Raw genomic sequence first — 26,720 nt, 5'->3', positions numbered from 1 at the left:
GCAGAGGGAGAACTTAATGCAAATGGACCCACTGAAACTGGATTTTTTAGAAAAAGCTATCATTAAGTTTTTGACACTGTTTTATACACGCAGAATTAGCCATGGGTATTTTGGGAGGCCTCATGCATCATGAATATGTACAGTTCATCCAATTTTTCTCTTGCTTTTGGATTTAACATTCTCTGAGTTACCTTAATAATTTACACATGACAAAAGAATTTCTGAAAGAGTCTAACCAATAAATGTAGTATTTTGGAAGGGCAACACAGGGCAGAGAGAGGAATCCGCCCTGGCCTTGAACTCCTCACTCAGTTTCTCCCTAAATTAAGAGACTGTGGAAGCCCTGGCTGAGACCAAGGAGGTTTCCACTGCTCTTCCTGCGGCTTGGATTCTAGACCCCCCACTCACACATTACTTCCAAGCATCCTACCTCCTTTCCTCTGCTCTAACATCCTGACAGCCTCCTTTCCTACAGCAGTGCTTCCTGCATTTCAGATTTTAGGAACCAGCAATTTTTCACTAAATGGATTTGAGCAACTGAGCACAGAGTGCCAATTCCTTATTTTGCAAACTAGAAACATTAAAAAGGGGGTGGAAAGGTAACAACTACTATTCCATAAGTAAAATGATACTTCAAAAAAAAAAAAAAAGATAGAGGGATATAATCTCCCAAAGAGAGTCTTTGAGAGATTATAAAACTTCACGAATAACCTACTTCTCTATCCTGCTTTTTCTCATTTCACTGTTTACTGAAAATCACTGTCATCACAGAGTAGAATAAGAAAGATCTCCAGTCACATTTTTTTCTTGAGGTGACTCCTTTTTGCCTTCTCTTGTCTCTCCCCCAGAAAACTTCTCCTGAAGTACTGAACACGGGAGGACCACCTGAGTATTTCATCCATCCCCCTTCTCCTAAGCCCCATCCAATCATACAGTCAATCCTCCATCAGGACAGGGCAGCAGGGTGAGTAAGACGAGTCCTCGTCTCCTTCCATCCTCACTGAAACACTGAGGAAGGTACAGATCCCCTCGTATTTCAGATGACAATACAGAGGCTCAGGGACGTGGCCCATGGCTGGCCCAGGCAGAACTGCTGGCAAGTGGCGGAGAGGAGGACTGAGTGGAGGACATGATGTGGCCAATGGGCTACTCCCATCAATGAGCTGATATAGAAGCAATGATTGAGAAGGAACGGGGACTTCTCCCATGAACTCTCTTCCATCCAAATTCAACACACAAAAATCCATAAACTAATTCCATTTACATCTTAAAAAAGAAAAAAAAAAGACACCATTTCCAAGAAGCAAAAACAAAGGGTGTCTAAGGAGTCTCATTCCAGGTTGCTACTGCCCTTCAGGGGACACCGGCCATGTCTGAATACACTGTCAGGTATCATTGCTGGGGAGGAGGAGAGTGCTGCTGGCATCCAGAGGGCAGAGGCGGAGGATGCCGTGACACATCCCATGATGCACAGGGCGGCCCCCTAACAAAGAACTGCCCGGTCCATGGTGTCAGTAGGGCCCGGTTAGAGAAACTCTGGGACAAAAAAACAACTGCACCTTCCCGTTTCATCACCAAAGTCAAAGTAACAGGTATTTTGCAGGGGCAAACTACATAAACAAAGACTCCATGAACTCATGGGCAGTGTTACTATTTTTCCAACACAAACATTTCCCGCTTTGGTCATTGGTATCTATGGCAAAAGTAATCACAGAGAACATTTTTCAGTTTAGAAACAATATAAATATCTCAGGAAGCATAGATCTAATTCCAACTGTCTCCAAATGATTAAAATAAACTGATCTGTATTATGCAACTATAAGAAAGATTTTTAAAATATACAGTTTTTTTGATGGGTTCCTCATGCCATGGACCCTGAACATACCAACTGTTAAAATAAATGTCTAATAAAAACAGAAGGTACTTCCCTGGTGGGCCAGTGGCTAAGACTCTGTGCTCCCAATGCAGGGGCCCTGGGTCTGATCCCTGGTCAGAGAACTAGATTACACAGGCCACAACTAAGACATGGCATAGTCAAAAAAATAAACAAACAATATTAAAAGACAAAATGAAACAAAACAGGTGGCTGAATAAGGCATGCTGATGCCCAACACCTGAGATGGAAAGGAACTCCCTCTATTACAGGATCTTCAAATTGTTCCACGCTGCAGTTTCCTAGCTATTATGACTGCTATCCTAAGATACAGTGCCAAAGGATCTTTTGAGTAACTCTGCCTCAAATGTTAAAATTACAGAACTAGGATATGAGAAGTTTTCATGGCAAAGGTAATATGCTAAATGGAATCTCTAGAAAAAGAACTGAGCATAAGGAAATGGAGAGGATATGATTAACTACACTGTATTTTAGATGTTTACTTGCATGTCATTCATCTGTAATGAGAGGTCATCACAGTGCTGAAGGCCCATTGCATAAAAGAAAGGCTGAACAGCATTTGTTGTATGTGGTGAGAAACAAGAAACATCAAGAACATTAGAAACACACACACACTACACAGGAGTATAACATAAACCCAGGTACCAACGTGGCATAAAAAAAGGCAGGTTCCACGCTGCCAGTGGAAACAACACTTGAATGACCCAGTGCTATTTTCAAAGATGTTAAAATTCTACCAACATGATTTCAGAACCAAAAAGGATTATGTTCATAAATGAAGGACATGACTAATCTTTGAGCAGGAATACAAACATGCGAAATACCAGGCAGGATACAAGTTGGGGAATGTTTTAAAATTTGCAGGTGCAATGCAAAGACAGACTCAATAAAAACCATAGCAGACACTTAACTCCAGATGGTGGTAAAGAATGTGTGATTTAATTTAAGGAAAATGAAGGAAGGTGGAAAAACATTACCCTGAGTAAACTCTCTGCCTCAATAACTGTTTTGAAAATGTTCAGAACTGCAAAATGCTTAGAGGAAAGGCTAGGAAGATACCTCTTCCAATAAAGAGAAGCTTAATGAAGTGAGGTCACAAAACTAGTATCAAATAAGGGAGAATAGAAATTAAAAAAACATAATAATGTTTCTCCTATCAGATGCCTCTCACACCACAGCCCCCATTCCAAGGAGGTGATCACTAATTAATTTTCATATAGAACCAAAGTAAAGGAAGAAAATAAACTTCAATGTCAAGAAAAAAAAAGTCTGAGGATGTCATCTTTCTTTTGTCACCAAAAAAAAAAAAAAGTATAAATGAAATCCAAAAGAAAAGAAAAGCAGCCAGTTCCTGAAATTTTGAGATAAGGATGGTAAAAAGAAATTCCTAGGAAACAGGTCCTCCTCACAGTGCCTGCACACGTGCTGTTTTGGGGTCTCAAAGTCCACTGTGTATGAGCAGCGGGCAGGAAATACACAGGAGTGCAAGGCCAGATGGGATAAAAAAGGAAATGGCAGGCCGTGGCCAACTGGAATTGCTGGCACCAACCAAAGGCATGTAAATTTAAAAATACTTTTTAAAGAGACTACTAAAATAGACATGAGTGGGTCAGGCCAAATACCACGTATGGATGACCCATTCACAGCTCTCAATCCTTCAGGTACTTCAAAGTTCCAGTCTAGTAGTTCTCAGCAAATGGTAATTGCGTCCCATTCCCACCCAGGGGTCATCTGTCAATGTCTGAAGACATTCAGGGAGGGAATGTGGAGGGAGGCACGCTACTGGGCAGAGACCAGGGAAGTTGCTCAACATCCGGCAATGCACAGGATGAACCCTTGCAACAATTATCTGGCCCTGAGTGTGGCGGGGTGAGGAGGAGACTGGAATTGACATATACACACTATTATATACAAAACAGATAGCTAATAAAGACCTACTCTATACCACAGGGAACTCTACTCAAAACTCTATAATGATATAACGGACTTTTGGACTCAGAGGGAGAGGGAGAGGGTGGGATGATTTGGGAGAATGGCATTCTAACATGTATACTATCATGTAAGAATTGAATCGCCAGTCTATGTCTGACGCAGGATACAGCACGCTTGGGGCTAGTGCATGGGGATGACCCAGAGAGATGTTATGGGGAGGGAGGTGGGAGGGGGGTTCATGTTTGGGAACGCATGTAAGAATTAAAGATTTTAAAATTTAAAAAATAAAAAACTAAAAAAAATAAAATAAAATAAACTAAACACCAGGTCTTAACTTTTACAAAATACCTGTAAACAGAAATAAATTTTACTCTCATTGCAATTGTAAAAAAAAAAAAAAAAGAAAAAACAAAACCTCTATAATGGTTTATATGGGAAAAGAATCTGAAAAAGAATAGACGCCTGTACAACCAAGTCACTTTGCTGTACATCTGAAAGTAACACAACATTGTACATCAACTAAACTCCAATTTAAAAAAAAAAAAAAATCTGACCCTAAATGTCAATAGTACCGAGGCTGAGACACTCCGCTGTGGCCTCACGTCATTTAGAAGGTGCCACTGTCACACCTTTCCTCCTTGTTGCACACCTTACCCAAATCTGTAGGCACAGATTCAGACTACAGACTACTGCTGGTTACATTCACAGGTGAGTCTGGTCTCTGTATCTGGGTTGTGGGTACCTTGTTTCCTCTCCCCTTATCCTAGGGCTGTGCACATGGAATGCACTCGATTACACAATGGGTCAACTGGAAAAAGGCTTGTCACCAGTTTAGAACAAGGATGTGAAACAGAGAGGAAGAACAGCTATAATATATAAGCTCAACTGATTCTACTAACAGAAAACCTCAAATATACAGAAATTTCTCTAGCTTAACTTCAGGAGAAAAGGGCGTCACCAAATCTGGTTCTGTTTTCTGCAATTTACAAATACTGTTCCAAAGGCCAACCCCTCCTCTCTTACGCTGGGTCCTACTTTCTTCCCTTCTTAAAGCCCTCACTCCTACAGTGACGCCCCTTTTTCCTCTGCATCTCCAGTTTCTCTATCCTCTGGGTTGTTTCTATCGACACACATGTTGCACTGTCTCCCATGTAAAAAACCGAAGCACATTCTCTCAACTGCACAGCCCTCTCGACCTCTCTAGCCACAGCTCTTTTCTCTGCTCCATTTCACAGGGAGAATTCTTGGACCACTTGATCAAATCCTCATCCCACTCCTGCCTTCTATGCCCCACTCCAGGCTGCTGCTTATAGGCACATCAAGAACTCTGCTCTCAGAGATGACCACCACCACACGCAATCTTTCCACCCTCATATGCCTCCACTTCCTGATGTGGAAGGAGTACACTTGAGATACTTTCTTCTTTGGGACTCATACTACCACATATCCCGTTTGCACTGGGTGCCCCATGATAAGCTCCGTTACCAGTCCCTCCTCCTCAGCTTGATCCCTGCAAGATGATGTGCCCCAGGCCCCTGTCCTGGCTCTTTCTTTCCTTTCTACTCTGTCCCTAAGCAACTTCATTCATCCTCATGGCTCTATATATTATCTACATGTGTGTCTGACAAATGGTAGTGAACACACTCCACAGTGAGAAATGCACTTGGTAACAGATTCACACACATATACATACATGTGTTCATATGTGAGTGTATATGTGTATGCACACACGTAAGTCAAAGTTTCATGAACATGTGCTTATCTTTACTGAGGAAGACATATTGTTATTGTTTCTATTTTATTTTGCTTTTGAAAAAAAACACTGGTCATAGTCCCAGTACAGAAGTTTCAGGACCTAGTAAGGGGCTATGGCTCATGGTATACAGCAAACTTAATAAGATAATGGCTCATAAATGTTTCTCTCTCCTGCCCTAACTTGCCAGTGATGAACTCCAGGCCCCAGACAACTGCCTGTGTTTCTGCTCCGCTTGGATGTCAGACGGGCATTTCGCAGTTACCATGTCTGAGAAGGCACCCTTGATGCCTGAGTTCAAGGCCCATTCACTCCCACCTCAGTATTCACATCTTAACAAATGGTCCCTCTGTCTATCCACCTGCCCCAGCAAGAAACTTGGGGGTCATTCCTGGCTCCTCTCCTTTCCTTCCTCGGCAGGGCTCAGCAAACTGTAGCCCCAGGACCAAATAATGTTTTCTTGGAACACAAGCAATCCATTTGTGTTCACGTCATCTGGTACAAGGGCAGAGGAGAGTAGTGGTAATGGAGTACGTGGCCCACAAAGTGAAAATGCAGACCATCTGGCCCTTCAGAGACAAGAGTTTGCCAACCCTTATCCTGAGTCAACCTACCCAGTGCTGTCAACTCTCCTGAACACTCCTCAACACCATCCCCACCCCCAACTTCCCTCTGTCTCCCCGGCCATCACAAGAGTTCACACCGCAAACACCCTTCTCCAACCACCACATGGCCCTACTGGGTCTCCCCTTCCACATCAGTTCCTCTAAAATATATCCCTCACAAATATGCCAGAGGGATTGTTTAAAGTGTTAATGAGATCTCATCCTTGTATTTCCTAAAAACCAGACATCACACAGAAAATAAAATCCGAATTCCAGACCCTGGGGGCTGGTCTCTGAAGCTCATCACCACTCTCTCCCCTTGCTCACCTTTCTTCCGCCACACTGTCCCCCATTCCAGTTCCTTTTTGGGGCCCTGGCATTAACTGTCCCTTGTTCCTGGAATGCTGTTTCCTTCCTTGCGGTCACTCAAATCTTGTCACCTAATTGAAGGCAGCCCTCTCGGCCCTGCTCCTCTGTCACCCCCTCACCACTTCATCCAGTCTCCTCAGAGCACTTCTCTCTGGATGCTGTTTTCTTGCTCACCTGAATGTGTCTGCCCCTTTTCTTCCCTTTTCTCCTTCCTGTAGAATAAAAGGGTCATGGAATCTGGAGTAAACTTGTTTTGTTTGTGGATGATCTGTTTCATTCCCAGCGCCCAGACAATGCCTGGCCCGCAATGTTTAGGAATTTGTTCCCCCCCAAAAGGGAAAACAAAAGAACCTCTTTACGTTTAAATGTAGACCTGTAGGTAGAATGAGTATTCTACAGCCCACATTCCAATGCAATAACTCTAACTTGAAATTCTTACTCTCTTCCAGAAAGGGGAGACAATGTCACCACTCCTTAATGAAAATTATAAGTCACGTACACATTTGTAATAAATAATGCACAGAAGCAAATAACTTGGTACGTTAAGTTTACATTTAATCGCTAAGAAGTTATTAGGGAGCACACTAGATTTAATAAGAGGCCTCGACTTTCAAAATTACTAGAAAAACCAAGCATCACAGGTAAGTGAGGTCAATTAGTTTGAGATACCAAACCAGATAAGCACAGCAAGATGACTTCTACATCTTCCTTTTTTAAGCAGAAGGCTGACAAACTGTAAATTGCTGATAGTTCATGCAGCAGGTTATCTACTATTTTATATATAAGAATTTACGGTGAATTTTTTTTTGTGTTAAAGTTTCTTCCCTTTTGGGGATAAAGATACTTTACATAATATAATAATGTAAATTAAACTCCTTAACAGCGGTCCAGTATAACACATGAGATGCTTCCTGGCCAGGTTAAAAGCTGATACGCTATCTCAGGACTAGAACACAGCAGATAGCCCAAGCGCTGATATGTTTCAAGCGTTTCATGTTCTCCGAGGCTCAATTCCTTGTGACCCCCTAACGTCCAGTTAACACATGTAGAGAGCTGAGAGCAGTACCTACATGTGGAAAGAATTTAATAAATAGGACCTATTATCATTATTATCTTTATAAAAGAAGTACATTAACCATGAAGTTGCCCTCAGTTTCATATTTTTCTTCTTTGAAAGGCATTAAAAATAAGAGAAAGGGTAAAATGAAGGATAATCAACATAGCACTTTCTACAAGGATGCAAAGATTCTAAAACTGCACTGTCCAATATGGTAGCCATTGGCCACATATGGCTCTTCAGTTCTTGAAATGAGGTCCACCAGACTACATTTTACATTGTATCTAACTTTAATTAAATAGCCACATGTAGATAGTGATAACTGCAGTGGACCTGGTGAACAGGCTTAATTGGACCATGATCCACTGCCATGTAATGTATTTCCTTGTCATTTATTTATTTACTTGAAGCAGAGTTGATTTACAATGTTGTTAGTTTTAGGTACACAGTGATTCAGTTATACACATACGTGTGTGTGTGTGTGTGTGTGTGTGTGTGTGTGTATGAGTATACACGCACACACATATATGTATATTGGCTTCCCAGGGAGCACAGTGGTAAAGAATCCACTTGCCAATGCAGGAGACTCAAGAGACATGGGTTCGACTCCTGGGTAGAGAAGATCACCTAAAGTAGGAAACGGCACCCTGCTTCAGTATTCCTGCCTGGAAAATCCCACAGACAGAGGAGCCTGGCAGGCTACAGTCCATGAGGTCACAAAAGAGTCGGACATGACTCAGCATATGTGTCTGTGTGTGTATTATTTTGCAGACTCTTTTCTCTTACAGGTTATTATAAAATATTCCCTATGCTATACCGTGGGTCCTTGTCGTTTACCTATTATATACATAGCAGTGTGTATCTATTAATGCCAAACTCCTAATTTATCCCTTCCCCTTTGGTAACCATAAGTTTGTTGTCTACTGTCTGTGGGTCTATTTCTATCTTGTATATACGTTCATCTGTACCATGTTTCCCTTGCCATTTAGAACAGCCCATGATAGAGGGATGGGTTTTGTAGGCCAAGAAGTCTGGGTTGGAAGTCAGGCTATATCACCTTCATGTTGCGTGATTTCTGAGGTGGTCCATCTCCTGCTGCCCATCTTCCCAGCTCTAATGATGAGTGCTCATCTCAGAAAGTTCTGTCCAAGATGATGAGCACTTATGAAAACAAATGGCCTGGCATTAATTTCTATTTTTCTTTCAATATGGAGAATTTTCTGAAGACCTACCATGTGCCAGGCATGATTTTAGGTGGTGAGGATCCAATCGTGATTGAGACCCAGTCTTTGCTCTCACGGAGGAAAGAGCAGAGCATGATGGCGGTGGACATGTAGCAGTCAGAGCAGAAGCCTGAAGGACAGGAGTGACAGAGCCCTGTGGCTCTCTGCAAGAGGAAATAGACAGAAAAAAGAGCAGCTCTTGGCTGCGACACAGGACTTTGGAGTTTCCTCTGAATGATGGGACGTCATCCTGACACTAGCAGTGACTGGATCCAATCGACTTTAAATCACTCTAGCTGGAGAATGGACTACAGGAGGCGTCGAGACCTGTGGCAAGGCCACGGCAAGGCCGGATGCCGCATGATGGATGGCAGAGGCCGGGGAAGACGGGGAGGATGGCAGGACAGAGAAGGGGGCGGGGACGGGTTGTGCGCATGTGAATACACAGGACTCTCCACCTCCATTAGGGTATCACTCAGCCAGCAACCGGAATTTTCCTCTCCGAGGCCCTGCAGCTCAACTGAAGAGCTTCTGGCAGTCAGACCTTAAGTGGTGCAATTTGCAATTCATTCTCCAGTCCGTGACCAGAGGGCAAAGAGAACAGAGGCGCCAGATAACTGGGGTTTAACTCTGAGGCAGGGCACAGCTCGCTGCGGTTCTAATCATGATGGTTCTACATCATTTCAGACAGAGGAAAAACACACAACAAAGAAGAGCTGACGCTAATCATGTGCTTGGATGATGCGATTAGATATTGCTTTCCCTATGTGGATCAATGACGATTTAATCAACTAAATATCATCATTAATTTGTATGAAAATTAAGTTGCATTAATTTGCCATGGACTTCAGGCCTTATTCATTCCTTTATGTATAAGGTGTACTGCTCAACAGTTTAGGTATTGGAGCTTCTTATCTAAAAGCCAGGAGGCTGCTTAACATAGTGGGTAAGAGATTTGTCTTTGGAAGTAGAATCATTGGGTTCAAACTCAGCTGTGTGATTCCAGGTAAATCAGTGAGCTTCTCTGGGCCTCAGGATCCTCTCCTCTCAAGTGGAGGTAGAGACTTCCCTGCTAATCCAGTGGTTAAGACTCTGCCTTCCAATTCTTGGGGTGCAGGTTTGATCCCTGGTCAGGAAACTAAGATGCCTCGGGGCCAAAAAAACAAAACATAAACAGAAGCAATATTGCAACAAATTCAATAAAGACCTCAAAGATAAATAAATAAAAATGTAAATGATTTCCTATTTAAAAAATCTTTAAAGGGGATATAAGATTTTAATCAGGCTTCCCTGGTGGCTCAGCAGTCAAGAATCCGCCTGCCAATGCAGGAGATGCATGTTCGATCCCTGAGTCAGGAAGATCCTCTGGAGAAGGAAATGGCAACCCACTCCAGTATTCTTACCTGGAAAATCCCACGGGCAGAGGAGTCTGATGGGCTACAGTCCATGGGGTCGCAAAAGAGTTAGACACGACTTAGTGACTAAACAACAAGCAGGTTTTAATCACTTCAGAGGGCTCCTGAATTATGACATGTAAGATGTTTAGAACCAACTCAGGCTGGCACACTGTGGAAGCGTTTACTGCTTTTATTACAAAAGCTTTAAGCAAGGAAGTGTCTTATACATACTTACCAACTAAACCAGAAATTTCCCTTTTGCTTTATACCAAGCAAATTTAACTGTGGAGTCTCAACACCTACAACAAAAGCAATTCCTTTTTTCCCCCTACCAATCACTGCCTTCATTTCCCACAGAGCCCTGTTCAGAATCACACTGCAAATGCCTGGTTCCAACGTGGCCGCAACAATGGGATGCTAAGAGGTTTTATTTAAGTGTGTACGTATCGCTTGTAGCATAGTAACAATTCTGGTACACAATATAACCAATAATATTTTCAACACTATCATTACTATCACTACCACCATTTTGATATCTGATTTGTTGTCTTTTAACTTCTCTCTCTTATGTTTCAGAAGTTATGAAGAGTGACTGTGAAGCTACGTAATTAATCTTCTAATGTGACTTGCAGAGGAAGTTACATTTATCCAGTTGGTATTTAACTGAGACCTTACCACAGACCAGGCTCCCCATGATGTCCAGAGATACAAAAGTACAAGTTGGATAGAGTCTTGCCTTCTGGGAATCCTAGCCTTTCATTACTTTACATTCAGATCCTAAACTTACTCAGTGTCCTGACAAGAGCACTCAGTAAACAAAGCATCACTTCTAATTCCGTTTTGATCAGCTAAAGCCACTTGGGGGGTGAGCTCAAAAGAAGCATCTCTGAGACCAAGTCCTCCTTTCTAACCTCCTCTAAAGTAGAAAAATATCAAATTTGGAAGCTGCAATGGACCTTAGCGAAGATGGAGAAATCTGTTGCTTAGAAAGTAGACTTTAGAAGAAGAATATTACTTAGAAATGAAAACAACTGTTAAACTTTATAAACTTATTTAACTCCCATTTATATGTCACAGAATCAAAATGAGAAGGAATTGGGAGGGCAGGAGCCTAAAACTGATTCCAATTCTGATTTTATATCAGAATTGCTGGTAGAGCTTCTAAAAAAAAAATACAGGTGCCTGCATATCGTGTACTCAGATTAAGATTCTGCAGATAAAGGATACAAACTCTTTTTAAAAAGAGAAAAAATAAGCTACCACACTCAGGGGCTTCTGATACCAGATAAGATCAGTAACACACTACTCATCATGTGACTGCTTCTAGGTCAGGAACTGGCACAAGTGCCAATTTTTTCAGATGGCTTGCCTAAAGTCACAAAGGGGACAAAGGCAGGAGAGGGAATTTAAACTTGCATCACCTGAGTCTCGGATCTTTCTTTCCTCTACACGCCAATGAAAATACTGGCATAAAATTAGAGCGGTCATCCTAAACATGATTTAGTTCAAAATATCCTTTTCCTTTTTTTTTTTTTTTTAAGAAAAAGAAATGAGTCTCAGGGCAGGAGTTGTAACCCAGTCAGAGTTATAGAGGACTTACAGGCAGAGGTTGAACTAGAGGCAGACTCCTGGAACCCTCAGTTTAGCCTTTTCTTTTAAATATCACCTAAAACAAGATGATTAAAACATGCTTACTCCTTGGAAGAGAAGCTGTAGCAAACTTAGTGCATGAAAAATCAAAGATATCACTTTGTCAACAAAGGTCTGTTATAGTCAAAGCTATGGCTTTTTCAGTAGTCATGGATAGATGTGAGAGTTGGACCATAAAGAAGGCTGAGCATGGAAGAACTGATGTTTTCGAACTGTGGTGCTAGAGAAGACTCCTGAGAGTCCCCTGGATTGCAAGGAGATCAAACCAGTCAATTTTAAAGGATATTAACTCTGAATATTCATAGGAAGCACTAATGCCAAAGGTGAAGTTTCAATACTTTGCCCACCTGATGCAAAGAGCTGACTCACTGAAAAGGTCCTGATGCTGGGAAGGAATGAGGGCAGGAGGAGGAGAAGGCGACAGTGGATGAGATGGTTGGATGGCATCACGAACTCAATGGCCAGGAGTTTGAGCAAACTCCAGCAGATAGTATAGGACAGAGAGGCCTGGCATGCTGTAGTCCATGGGGTTACAAAGAGTCAGACATGACCTAGTGACTGAACAACAACAAAAACAAAATGATATGTACTTTCTTTTTTTTTAATTTGGCCACGCTGAATCTTACTTGTGGCATGTGGGATCTAGTTCCCTGACCAGGGAATGAACTCAGGCCTCTTCATTGGGAACTCAGAGTCTTAACCACTGGACCACTGGGGAAGTCCTCAGTTTAGCTTTTTCAATACACATCTTCTGTCAAAGTAAAACACACATTCTTCTCTTTCAAAAAATATTCCAAGTTGCCTCTTGAAACAGAGTATTCTGACTCACCCCCAATGGTATCTTCAAAAGCAACGTACTTCCTACTGGGTATAAATTAGCCAAATACACAGGGGGCACAGGTAGTTATGCTACATATAGTGTAATTCCTTTTTAAAAATAATAAAAAAAAACCTTTATGAAACAAATTCTTCATCTTTTGTAAATTAAAAAAAATTATTCAAAACAATAGTAATAACCTTGGAGCATCATTTTCCAAACACGTAAAAAAGACTCTAGACTCACACTGGAGTCAGGTGATGGGTCTTCTGAATGGAAATACTCTGTGAAAAACTAAGAAAAATAAAAGGCATTCTCCTGACTGGACAGCAGAGGGAGAAGGAGGAATGGACTAGCCATGGGAAGACGGGAAGCCAGGCAAAGGAAGAAGGGGCTGCCCTTTACAGAACTTGACTGCTAGCCACAGACACGGACTTGTTTACGGAGAAGATACCTGTAAACAAATCAGTGACGATCCCAACTGACAAGGCTATGGATGGACACCCCCAGCAAGCCCAAGCCTGACCCAGAAAACTGTCTCCAGAAATTTACAAATAATATTTCAACCTCTGCTTATTTTCAGGTTGGCAGGAGGGAGATGGAAAGAAAAACAAAATGCACCTGATCTCAACCAGAACAAAAATAAAAAATGAGTTTAGGAGACTAAGAGTGAAAACCAAAATGCAAATATAGCTAAGCTTTGCCCCAAAGTAGAAAGACTACTTCTTTAAAGCACAGAAAGTGCCATCCTTGAGATATGAAATCCTGAGAATCAAGAAAAGTGTGGACTTAATGAGTTTATCAATCTGCTTACCAGCAGTTAAGACAGAAATGAGATTCATTAGAAAGAATCAGTGAAGTGGCCATTTGCTTTCTCATTTAACCTAGCTGCTATCCTTATTGATCATCAAACCTTCTCATTTACACTCCCATCATACAAGAATGATTAAAATGCCAGCTCTGATTCAAATAACTGATATATGGCAGAAACAAATATATTTATATGCTTTCTAGAAAGATTAATAGTAGCTGGTGCTGGCTTGCCAAGGGAAGATGTACAAACTTTCTATCCGACACATAAATCAAACGCAAAGCATATAGCATATTTTAAAGACTGCTGATGTTACAGTGATTTTAAATTACTCAGGCTCTGGAATAAAATATGCAGATGTTGACTAATGTGGTAATATATTCTGGAGCTTCTCTTATTAATTTAATGTTATAAAATGCAATGGCATTAATTGAAAGACAGTCTGAGGAATTAAGAGAGAAAATAAACATATTTGAAATCAAGGGTATTTTATTTTTAACCCATACTTTATTGATGAATAGTCTGATCATTTCCATTGTATTTCACTGTGGTTAAGATTCTTTAACATGTTTCCCTGTACACTCTTCAAAATATTTTTTAAATTTAATTTTATTATTGGAGTATAATTGCTTTACAATGCTGTGTTAGTTTCTGCTGTACAACAAAGTGAATCAGCTAGCGATATGTTTTTATAATGAGCTGTTTGCTATCTCGGGCAGACTCATTACAAAATGGTTTCATTAACCATCGTGGTTTAGTAGATTACAATGAGAGTTTGTTTTTCATCCCTTTGAAATTAAATTGAATGGAAAAGAAAAACTGAACAGAATGACAAAAGAAATGGAGGGGCAAATAAACGAAGAAGGAGAACAGTGTGATTTGTAATGTCAAATGAGCAGTGGCTGAATCAGAGAAGCCCTGACGTACCAAAAACTATTTACAAGTTTCCAACTTGCTGGCCACTAAAACCAGCAAATATGCAAAAATCAGCGGTATTCAGAGTTAAGTAAAGCAGAATACTGGACTGGAAAACCAAAGAATCCGGGTGAACGTCTCAATCCTGCTCTTGGTTGGTGCCTGCCTACCTTTCAGGGACACGGTAAGCAAGGCCTGAGAGGCGTGTGTAGGTTTGAAAAGCACTTTGTAAACTGCTCTCCTGCTTGTGAGTGCCAGGTACCACCATCCTCCACCCTCTCCCCCTCCTCCTCATCCTTAACCTCAAGTCACTTCCTGTAACATCTTGGTCACTGTTTAAAACACGTCTGTGAAATCAAGTGATTTGGGTACAAGAAGGCACTTCAAAATATTATTGGTAGAAATAACTCTTTGAAAAAATGTGCAAATGGCTTTTATACCTGTTTAAGAATGGTGAACTGAGCACTGTGTTCTGAGCACACAGTTCTGAATTCTGGATTCCCTTCCAACAGCCCCAATCATTCTGATCACAGAACACACAGTTTCAAGAGAGCCCAAGATCATGGCTGTTGCAACATACACAAGCTTTTCCACCTCCGTGAAACAGAGAGAAAGTAGAAGTCTGGTCCTGATCTTTTTTCAGAGGGGCAGAATACTCCGTGCATAAACACCTCATGTTGGCAAGAGTCAGGGGAACTACCAATCTCCTGCCCAGTGTGGGAGGTAATCAATCAGGATTAGCCACAAACACTGACCCAGGAAATATTTCTCAGTGTGAGGTCCTGGAAGTTCTGGTGGGCTGGGGGTGCTGACAGGGGAAAAAGAAGAAAGCCAACTGTCTCAAGATTTATTTCGAATACCTCACTTCTCTGAGATTCTTAACCACTTCATCAAAATGTGGGTATACTGAAATGTCTTTAATATGATTCGTGGAACTGTTGCTCCCACCAAGGGAAATAATAATCACATGTCCATTCATTCGTTATCTGTTTATGCATGAACACCTAGCAGGAGTCAGGTACTATGTTAAATGCCAGGGACACAACTGTCAACATGCAGATGTGGGCCCTGGCTTTAAGGATATTAGATTCATTAAATTCTAATGAAAAAGGGAGAGCAACAAAGAAAAATAAGAAAATGTACAAAACAATGGCTTGCAATAATAATGACTGCGATAAAAGCTAACAAGAAATGGAGTGATGCAACAGGGGTTACACAGGATTGCTGGGGGGCACTTAAGAGAAATAATGAGAGAATCCCTCTCTCAGGAGGAGACTTGAATGAGACTGAGCCAGCCAGGTGAAGAGTTGGGGAAAAGTTTTCCAAGCAATGGAAACAGAAAATGCAAAGGCCCTGAGACAGAAGGGCTTAGAGAACTGAAGGCATCACAGAGAAGCCAGGTGGCCAAGCACACTGAGGAAGGGAGAGGAGTGGGAGACGAGGCTGGAAGAGTGGCCAAGGGCTACATGTCACATGCACGTTGTGCAGACCAGGTTCAGGAGACTTACAGGATAAAGGTTTTCAAATCTTAATGGGTTTTAAAAGGCACAGTTTGATTTACATTTAAAGGAAATTGAAACAGAGCAGGACACCATGGTTCTTTTCCTCCAGGTCTTCCGCTTGTCTTTTGTCCATAGAAAAACTTTAGTCAAAGATTAAGTTTAATTGGAGAAGCGAGAAAATGCAGAAGCAAATGAAAACAATCAAACAGAACCAAAAAATATTAGTTTAGTCACTAAGCAAAGTCAGGGACCTTGAGGTCCTCCTCAGTGGCTACGGACAGCATTTGCAACCATATCCTTTGAGCTGTTTTATAGACACTGAAACCCCCATCAGGTGGAATAAGCTACCTACCTGATGATCAGAATGTGGCCATGACATAAACTGCCACAATTCTGAGAACTGGCCTCAAAGAAATGGGAATAAACTGACCCTGGAAGTGAAAACTAACTGCCTTTGCAACAATCAAGATGACACTGATCAGACCACTGCATGACCAACTTTAAGACGACTGTGCTGTTTCCACATGTAGCCTCTTCTCTCTGCCTGTACAACTCCTCCTTCTGCCTGTAAAAGTTCTGGCCCACTGAATGTCAGTGGGGGAGGGGCGGGGGGGGATTGGCCTCTGGACACGAGTCCACCCTCCCTCGCCTCCGAAACAAAGTGAATTTTCCTTTCTCCCAGCCTTGCATTTTTATTGGCTTTTCAGTCTGGAGCAGCTGGATCCCACTCTCAGCAACAGTGCTACCCTATGTGCATGCCCTTTGTATAAACACATAATGTATAAACACAACCTTTAGTCTAAAGAGGCTAGCATTTGGAGAAATCAGAAGGCATTTTGAATGCATTTCCCAGTATTTAAATAAAAATGATCTTAAAGGAGGAGACATTTAGAAAGCCCCAAAGACCCATCTCATAACCAGTATACATAACAATGGATGTAAGGTTTTAAAAAAATGAATCAAACTAAATCCACCTACCTCCTCGTTGCACCAATAATGTGACCTCACTTCCCTTTGGACACTCGATGAGCATGTCCACGACTTGGTTGTGAGTTAGGGCCTGCACATTCTTCTTATTAACTTCCACTATAAGATCCCCTTCTTTCAGGCCTCGGCACCTTGGACTGTCAACAATCTGTTTCACTCTTTGGCCGCCACCCCCAGGACTGTCCGCAATAGTAAAACCAAAACCCATTGGCCCTTTGACTATATGAACAGTTATGAGTTCCGGCTGAGTGGCTATGGAGGAAGCCAAAGAGACAGTGTCACTGGGGTAACCATGGGAACCATTTGAAGCCACATCCGCAGGGCTGCTTGGCCTGGCATCCTTCATACTGCTGACTTTGCCTGTTTTACTACTGTGACTAGCTGGCGAGTCATAGGTCTCTTGCCCATTCACAATAATTGGTTCTTTGTCCAAAATGGCCACTGAAGTCACTAAACTTGTGTTGGGGTCATCTGGGTCAAAAGGCAACGGATAACCTCGGCAGAGTTCAAGGTCCACGCTGGCACCGATGGGAATGGACTGGAAGATTTTCACAACTTGCGCATGCGTGTGTCCCAAGACACAGGTGTCATTCACGCTCACAATTACGTCTCCTGCAAAAAAGCTGGGGATTAAAAAAACTGCCCAGGAAAGTTCCATCAATTTTATACTGTAAAATCCTACCAATAAGAAACTGGAGTAGGGGGTGATACTGCAAGGCACAAAAAGACAGCTGCTATTACTTTGTTTATGCTAATAAGGCATTCGTGTAGCACTTGCTGTCTTCCATGCTAATGGGAATATAATGATCACTGAAAGAACATTTGAGCTTTTCTGTATTAAAAAAAAAAAAATCACCACAGAATGCAAAGTTGAGAATTCATTCATTCAAATGGATCTGCATTTTTAGTAAATTACTCATTTACTATACTCGACAGTATCCTAACAGTTTCCCAAAAGGGAAAATGTTAAAGCAGCTTCAAAGTTTTTCATCTATACCAGGAAACACATTTATGTCATACAGGAAGCCTGCTCATTGGCCAAGCTTTTAAAGGACAATGACAAGCTCAGGACATCATGGTGCTGTCTGGTCCCTGCTGTAGTGTCTCATACCTGTCTCCATCTTGCCATCCAGGGCGGCAGGACCATCTAGGACCAAGCTCTTGATTTGCAGAAACTCGTCAGGTTCATCCCCTCCAACAACTGTGAAGCCAAAGCCACGACTGCTTTTCCGCAGCTTCGTGTGAATGAATTTGCCTTTCAACTCTGAAGGGTTTCGTGTAAAAAAGGGTTTGCCTGCATCAAAACAAGATGTGGAAGGAGGGTGACCATGAGTGAAAAGATGAAGTAAATAAGCAATGAGACAAGTTAGACATATCTCCAAACTCCTGTGCTGGGGCATGGGGGCACAGAGGTGTTTCAAGAAAGTCCTTCTTGATTCCAGTTGTAAGGGAATTCCCAGACCCTTTTGTGTAAGGAGGGGGCTGGGGTTCACTGTGCGTCAGCACGAAGATCAGAAGAAAATGTAACACAAGGACGACCCTGGCGTCCATGCTCTGACACACATCTTTGGTCTGTTTCACGTAGTTTGACAGCAACTGAGCTGCTATGAGGCCTTCAAAAAAAAAAAAAAAAATGGCGTGGGTCTTTGCTTCCTGTCTTTTGTTTTGTTACAGATTATATTTTCTACTCTGGCTTCCAGTATGTTGTCTTGAGTTTGGCTCCCATTTGTAGAGTCAATTACACAGAAACTTTTCAAAGGGAAAACTCATTCTGAAAATAAACAGATGATACCAGGAGACACTGTATGGTCACAAAGAATAACTCATATAAATAAGAAATGGAGAATCATGGGACTTCCCTGTTTGTCCAGTGGTTAGGAGGTTTTCCCCGTGGCTCAGTCGGTAAAGAGTCTGCCTGCAGTGCAGGAGACCCGGGTTCAATCCCTGGGTCGGGAAGATCCCCTGGAGAAGGAAATGGCAACCCACTCCGGTATTCTTGTTATGGAGAATTCCATGGACAGAGGAGCTTGGTGGACTACAGTCCACGGGGTCACAAAGAGTCAGAAACAACTGAGAGTCTAATACACACTCTCTAAGACTTCACCTTCCAATGCAGGGGACGTGGGTTCAACCCGCATTCCCAGGTGTCTGGGAAGACTGTACATGCCCCAGCACAACTAAGCCTGTGCACCACAACTACTGAGTCCCTGCAACACAGTCACTGAAGCCCGAACAACCTAGAGCCCGTGCTCCAGACAAGAGACGCCACCACCACAAGAAGCCCACAGATCGCAACCAGAGAGTAGGCCCCGCTCGATGCAACTCGAGAAAGCCCATGCCCATCAGTGAAGACCCAGCACAACCAAAAATAAATAAATAGACAGAGAATTGCTATTTTAAAAATTAAAAGGAATTGAATTGAATTCTGAATTCAACCAATTTTTCCTGCCCATTTGCATCGTTTAACAAGTAGTGACATAGCCTGCTGCTGCTGCTGCTGCTAAGTCACTTCAGTCGTGTCTGACTCTGTGCAACCCCATAGATGGCAGCCCACCAGGCTCCCCCGTCTCTGGGATTCTCCAGGCAAGAACACTGGAGTGGGTTGCCATTTCCTTCTCCAATGCAGGAAAGTGAAAAGTGAAAGTGAAGTCGCTCAGTTGTGTCCGACCTCAGCGACCCCATGGACTGCAGCCTACCAGGCTCCTCCGTCCATGGGATTTTCCAGGCAAGAGTACTGGAGTGGGGTGCCATTGCCTTCTCTGGTGAAATAGCCTAGGTATGTCCAAAATCAGTTGTCTCATTAAAAATAAATTAACAGATATACAGCTAAATAGCTTCCAAACATTTAGTGAATTCTCTTGATAACATTCACAAATAACATTTCGCACACAAACCCAATATTTTATTTTGAATTTGGGCATTTCTCTGTAATCGAGAAACTCAATTGAATTTCCCCAATTATCCCAAAGTAGTGAACATCATTCTAGGTGCAGACTCTTTCAACTCTCCTATTATACTTCCAATCTCCTGCCCTTGACACTGCTTCCCCATATGCCCTATTACTTTTCTACCAAAAATGTTATCCAAAAAAAGGAGAAAAAAATCTCCATGTCTCCAAATACCCCTGCACTAGGAGGCTGGCACGCAGGAAGGAAAGTTATTTTTGGTTAGCTACATCTAAAAGGTCTTTTTAAAAAGGTCTCTGGGAACACATACAATTTTTAATTGCACATTTCAAAAGTCTCTGGCTCTTAAGCAGGCTTTTTAAAATTGCCTGGAGTCACAGGTCTGCTCACTAACCTCCTCCCCTCTACTGTAGTCCCAAGGCTGGCTGGAAGCAGGACAAACTATAGTCCTGTCAGCATGGCTAAAGAAAGGCACGACCGAGCTGAATTTACCATGAGAAGTCATCTGCCAAAGCACCAGGGAAGGGATGTCAAGCGCAGTCAGGGATTGTACTGAAAGAGTTGCCATGGCAATTACTAGATGGAAAATTGAGAACCGTTCAGATAACCCCCAAATTTCCCTTTATGGGGTATACGAATAGCAGCTATTCTTGAAGCAGAGGCTACTAGGGAAAGCTTCAAGGCAAACACATATTTCACTTAGGCAAAGATATCAATACCCATCAACTTTTCAGCGAGACACTCTCTGTCCCCTTATTGAATACTGCAATATCTCTCCCAGCATTCACAATCCCCCTTACCTGCTTTACTTTTGATTTCAGCATTTATCACCATCCTGCACAGGATACAGCTTACTCACTGAAGGGGGTTTTATCTCCCTCTCCCCCATACCCTATTGCAGGAAGGGCACTGCACATGCTCACACATACAACACTAGAACAAACTCCACAAGGATTCCTGATTGCATGTCCAGAGTGTAAATAAAACATGGCCTGTTTCGTTGTGTGTGCTCCAAAAATGTGTGTTGAATGAACGAATGAATAAGAGCACAAAGAAGTGAAATTTAACGTGTCTTTGAGAAGGCTGCAAGAGGTGGCTGGGTGTGTAAGTTTTTCACCCTGATTATAGCAAAGTTAGAAAATGTAAAAATGTGTCTGGCAGTTTATCTAAATGAATGTTTTAAAAAGCCATTAGCATATTTTGAGTTGAGAATGCTTTCAGCTTAAAAGAGACATGAAGAGGACTTTGAAATTACACACTGACTTTCTGTTTCAACATTTAACTAGGGAGAAAAGATCAGAGGGTTCCACATTTATGCACATTTTATTACGTTTTATGTACAGGTAGGTCATCAGTTACTGTAGCTTTGGAGAAGTGCCTTTCTATATACAAGCAGTGGAATGAGGAGCTCTCTGCTGCAGCCTTGTGGCACATGTTATTTTCTAAGACAGGCTAATCTGCTGACTAGTCAACAGCTGTAAGATCTGGTGATGTGTAAGGATCACCTGGGTAGCTTTTTAAAAATGTACTCATTTCTAGGGCCTGTCCTGGATTCACTGAATCTGGAACTTCTGGGTCTAAGCCCCAAAACACCTACTCATGAACAACCTGTAGCTGCCTGCTTCTCTGCCAAGTTGGCACTATTCTTGGAACTAGTATTTGAATACCATAGTACCATTTGCCCCAGAGTACTTCCTGTGACACCGGAAATGCTCCCTATCTACACTATCCAATACAGCAGCCACTAGTCAAAAACGAAGCTCTCCTGACTCCTTGAAATGTGGCCAGTGGAAACAAGAAACTAACTTTTTTATTTTTTTAAACTGTAATTAACTTGAATTAAAAAGGTAACATGTACCCAGTAGCATCCAAACTGAATGGCATACATTAAGACGATGAGGTATCCCACACACACACACACAAAAAAAAAAACACAACAAAAACACAACAAAAATAAGTTAAACTGTTTCTAATGACACCCAGGGTTCAACTCTGTGCTCCACTACTTCCTGGATGTGTATGAATTACTAAACCTCTCTCTGCCTGAGCGTCGGATGTATAAGTGGAGATAATGAGAGTACTAACCTCACTATTTACATGATAGTTGTAAGGAGGAACAGTGACAGATAACATAGCTGAAGTGCTCAAGGAGGTGCCTGATGCATAAAAAGAGCTCAATCAATGTAGGTTATTATTTTGTTGATGGTGGTGGTGAAATGGGTAGGGTGAAGGGGTAGCTGCAAAATCTCTGAGCATAAAGCTGGAAGCTGGAGAGATTTCCCAAGAGCAAATCTCTTTAAAAGTTAACATTTTCTGAGTTGAGAAGGATACTCTTTTGATCAGAGGAAAGTCAGTTGAGCAATGAACTCAGCAAAATTAATACCAAACAATCTAACCCTATTAGCTACACAGCCTCTTCCTGACAGTACTGTCAGGAACATAGACCAGGATACTTTACAGGTACACAGGGAACTCAGAGTTGTAACCGATGGTGATAAAGCCCAACTTAATGTTTCTTACAACTGTAGCTTGGAGTCAAAGAGTATGGATTTAAACTGTCTTCTATGGTATTAGTTATACTTTGAAGATTATGATTATGCTTGAAAGACAACAATCAATACAGAGACTAGAGTAAAAGTTTTAAGAGTAGACTATTTCCTACAGGGAGCTCAGTGAGCCTCTCCCAAACCCCAACCACTAGGGAACCCAAGAAGATTAAAGAAGAAAAGGGGGGTAAAAAAAAAGAAAGAGAAAAATCTGAAATAAAGTTCCTCATACAGATCAATACTGTCTGGACTCTTAACTCAGTTGGTGCATGAAGCATTTGACACTCAGAATCTGAAACTTTAAAGCTCTAATTGATTTAATCTCTAAGACAATCCTTTAAGGAAGCCAGGCTGTTTATCACGGACATACATACGTTATTTCACACAATAATAAATTTAGCAGAGAGGATGCGATCTAGTTCAGGATATCCTACTGTGGAAAAACAAAACAAAACAAAACAAAACGCAGTCTCATACCTCCATGCGATTGAAAGTCTGAAGAGGAAATTGCTAAATAACTGAACTCAGATGAACACAAATTACCAACTGTTAAATTCTGTAAACGAGAAGTTTGACATGGGAAGAGTGAATCGGACAGAATCCAACAGAAACCTTAGCTGAGCAGAAGCTGGCAGAGCAAAGAGTGGGAGGAGAAGACAGCCACAAGCAGAGAGCAGCATGTGCAAAGGCCCTGGTGTATCCAGAGAGCAGCATGTGCAAAGGCCCTGGTGTGTCCACAGTTTCAAGGACTCAAGAAATTAACAAGAGGGTCAAGGAACTGAGAAGTTAGTGGAGTTAACTTACCATGAGAGAAAGAAAGAAGACAACATGAAGTTGAAGAAGGAATTTTATACTTTAAAAATAAAGACGAGCCCACAATCCTGTTGATATTAATTTATATATCATTATCTTCTATGTTTTGTCTCTATTAAAAACAATATCACCATTAAATGGTATCAAACTATGTTATACAAGTTGATATTAACGCTAATCTCATGATAATATCAGCTAAAAGGGAAATAACTTTTCTTATAAAAATAAAAGTGGAGGAATGAAAATTAGGGAAAAGGGGTATCTTACCTATCTTTTAATATCTAACACATTTATATCTTTAAAAATGTAGAGAGAAGAAAAGACAAATTTTACAGCTTTTTATTGGTTCTGTAACATACTCCCCAACACTATAATATGATGTTTATTCTATTTTTTTATTTAAAAGAAAAAAGCTAAAGAAAAAAAATCCCCAAATCTTTTCTATCCTTTAAAAGTAATGAGGCCTGAAAGTAGCAAGATTCTGAGTTTCCAATTTTCTGTAATAAATCTCAGTAGGGATGCATACTATTTGTGAATGTAAATAAGTGAGAACCAATGAAATGTTGTAAAACATGCATAAATGCCCAAACTGCAACAAGAACAGAGGTTAGAGTGTATAACACAGTAATATCAAACCATTTTACATTTACAAGAAAATCTTAGTCAAAAGCAAATACATTGACTAGAATGTTAAAACATGCAGTGCTGAATTTTCAATGTATCTTATTTAACACAGCATTAAATGTATGTGTTCTCTAAATTTAGGGTTCACAACTCAACATCATTTTGTACACCACCCTCTGCCCCACTCCCAGCAGCATGTGGCAATATCTGGAGACAGTTTTGTTTGTCACACTGGGGGAGGGTTTCTCCTGGCACTGAGTGGACAGAGGCTGGGAACACTGCTCATTCCCTACCATATATACAGGTCAGCCCCACAACAAAGAACTATCTTGGAACAATCTTTTGGAAAGATCTGGGAATTATCAGATTTCATTTTTTAAAGTTTCTTTAAAAAAATTGAACTTTTGAGCCAAAGTAGGACGCGATTATAAAAACACTTTACCCTGAAGTGGAGCTTCTCTGGCTGGCTCCGGATTACTTGGGGGGTGGTTTGGAATAGCAGGAGGCACAAGCGATGAATGATCTTCTGTCCATTCTACAATGAAAACAAGAAACAGTTAACTGTTTTCCTTCCGACCACTGGTCACCTTACTTAGGATTCACCACCTTCTTCATTATAAAACTACCCAAGCCAATAAAACCAGAACCAGAAAGCTTCACTTGACAAGGAATTGGTATCTGATGCTATTCTACGTAGCGCTTCCCGGGTGGCGCTAGTGATAAAGAACCCTCCTGCAAATGCAGGAGATGTGAGATGTGGGTTCGATCCCTGGATCAGGAAGATCCCCTAGAGGAGGGCACTGGCAACCTGCTCCAGTATTCTTGTGTGGAGAACCCCATGCACAGAGCAGCCTGGCAGGCTACAGCCCATATGGCTGCACAGAGTAGGACACTACTCAGCACACCTACTCTACGTTAAGGTCCCTCCCTGTGTGTGTGTGTTTATGTCTCTTTCTCCTAAGACCTCTGAGGACAGAAATAAAACCAATAAAAATACAACCAATAAAAATCTCCAGTTCTCTCTGGCTGGAGAGCTCAAAGTGAGATCAAGTAAAAAAAAATCAGAAAAGATATACAGTAAACTAAAGCAGGCCCAATAAGGCAGAAACTTCTATAATTCATCTGAGACTTGGCTGGACAGCTGAAGTCTGCTTGGCTGGGGCAGTAAAGGTAGGTTTCAGGAGTTTGGTAAGGTGCTGTCCCCTATCATCTCTAAAATCCGAGGGGGACCCATTAGGAAAGCCCCTGAGTCCTAACTAGCCTAAGTGTATGAACTAAGTGCAGCCGCGTTCACTTTGAAGACCAAGAAATAACTCACGGCGAATGAATCTTAAGATTCATCCCAAACTCACCTTTCCAGCTAAGCTAACAAATTCAATTGTGTACATATAGTGAATTTTACACTCATTTTTCAATTATACATTCTCACTCCCCAAATTCATAAAAATATTTTTTAAATTTTTAAATAGAAGAGAGATTAAGGAGAACTTTTCAATAGCTAGGTGCGTGTGCACACACACACACAGATACAGACAAACACTCTCTAAAATACAGTCTATGGCCGTGGTTGGCAAACTATGGCTCACAGGCCAAACTGGCCCCTGTGCCTATTTTTATTAAGCTTGCAAGTCAAGAATGATTTTCACACGTTTCTATATGATCAAGAAGAATATTTTGTTGACACATAAATTACATGTCACTCAAATTTCAGTGTTCAGTGTTTCAGCCACATACATTTGTTTACAGTTTATAACGTATTTCATACCATAAGGGCAGAGATGAGTAGCTGTAATAGATGCTGTACGAATAGCAAAGCCTAAAGTGTTTATTATCTGGTCATTTACAAAAAAAATCTGCCAACTTCCATGCTATGGTCTATATTTATTAAGTTCACTATGATAATAAGAGAAGTACTGAATTTTATATTCATATAAAAGGAACAGTAAACCTAATATTTTTAAAGACTGCGATGAAAAATGAAGAAAAATCTAAGCATCTGCTAATAAACAGAGGGCTAAATGAAGTAAAGAGATTCATAAAAGGAATATTATGCAGTCATTAAATAATCCCAAGGTAAATCTATATTAAGCAGCCTTGAAAATGTGCAAGAAATATATTTAACTGAGAAAAATAGGCCAGAAAACTAATATGTATGTAAATACAGAATGTATTCATATACATAAATTATGACCTGGTGTTTGTCAAAATCTGCATATTTGTACATCCCTAGAAAATTTCTGCACATTGCTTATTGCTGAGAATAGAATGGGAACCAGCAGGGGAGATGTAAATGTTCTCTACTTCTGAACTGTTCATGTTTTTGTGAAGAGCACAAAGTAACTTTTAATTTTTTGAAAGCACTGAAAATTACCAACTTTTTCTGATGCCTACAATTAAAAGTTAGTTCCATACCCTGCACATCTTAAAGTGGTTTGGATTTAGATACCAGGTGCTGTGCAAAAGCTCCCAGGGGCAAGGGAATTCTGTCCCCGTCAGAAATGTTCTCCAATCTAACAGCCCCTTTCTAAACCAGAGTGGAGACTGGGTGCTTTTAAATGGGGCCCCCCACTTTAGCTGTCTGGGTTCGGGGTGTGGACTCTAGCAGAGGTTCTGCATCACTCCCCACGCTTCCAGGACATTGCGTTCCTAGCACCACACAGGACATGAGCCTCGTGGCCACTTCTGGCCGCACGGGGGTGTCAGTGCCCAGGCTTTGCCTGGAGCTCCTGGCCCACAGACAGAGGGAAAGCCAACCTTCGGGCTGTTGTTGCTGCTGCTGCTGTTGCTGCTGCTGCTGCTCCAGCTGCTTCTTCCGTTTGGCTTCCAGGACTGGATTCTCATATTGTGTCTTCCTGTTGATGTGGCTGAAGCAGAAGGCATATTGCACTCAGTTAGGAAACATGTTGTCCCACAAGCAAA

At 41.5% G+C, this 26,720-nt stretch overlaps 1 protein-coding gene across 24 annotated transcripts in view; it reads right to left on the bottom strand.

Moving 5' to 3' along the window:
* Window positions 1-26,720, bottom strand: part of MAGI1 (membrane associated guanylate kinase, WW and PDZ domain containing 1) — a 653,852-nt gene that overhangs the window by 64,576 nt on the left and 562,556 nt on the right. For all 24 annotated transcript variants that reach the window (XM_027958195.3, XM_027958187.3, XM_027958189.3 and 21 more), the window contains 4 exons: window positions 26,556-26,665; window positions 24,244-24,336; window positions 18,024-18,206; window positions 16,904-17,524 (listed from right to left, as the gene is read on the bottom strand). In XM_027958195.3, coding sequence (XP_027813996.1) covers window positions 16,904-17,524; window positions 18,024-18,206; window positions 24,244-24,336; window positions 26,556-26,665 — 1,007 coding nt within the window. The remainder of the gene's footprint in view (window positions 1-16,903; window positions 17,525-18,023; window positions 18,207-24,243; window positions 24,337-26,555; window positions 26,666-26,720) is intronic.

This window comes from Ovis aries, chromosome 19 (genome assembly GCF_016772045.2).
Source record: "Ovis aries strain OAR_USU_Benz2616 breed Rambouillet chromosome 19, ARS-UI_Ramb_v3.0, whole genome shotgun sequence".
Classification (NCBI taxonomy): domain Eukaryota; kingdom Metazoa; phylum Chordata; class Mammalia; order Artiodactyla; family Bovidae; genus Ovis; species Ovis aries.
This window is presented reverse-complemented; position numbering and strand designations above follow the sequence as displayed.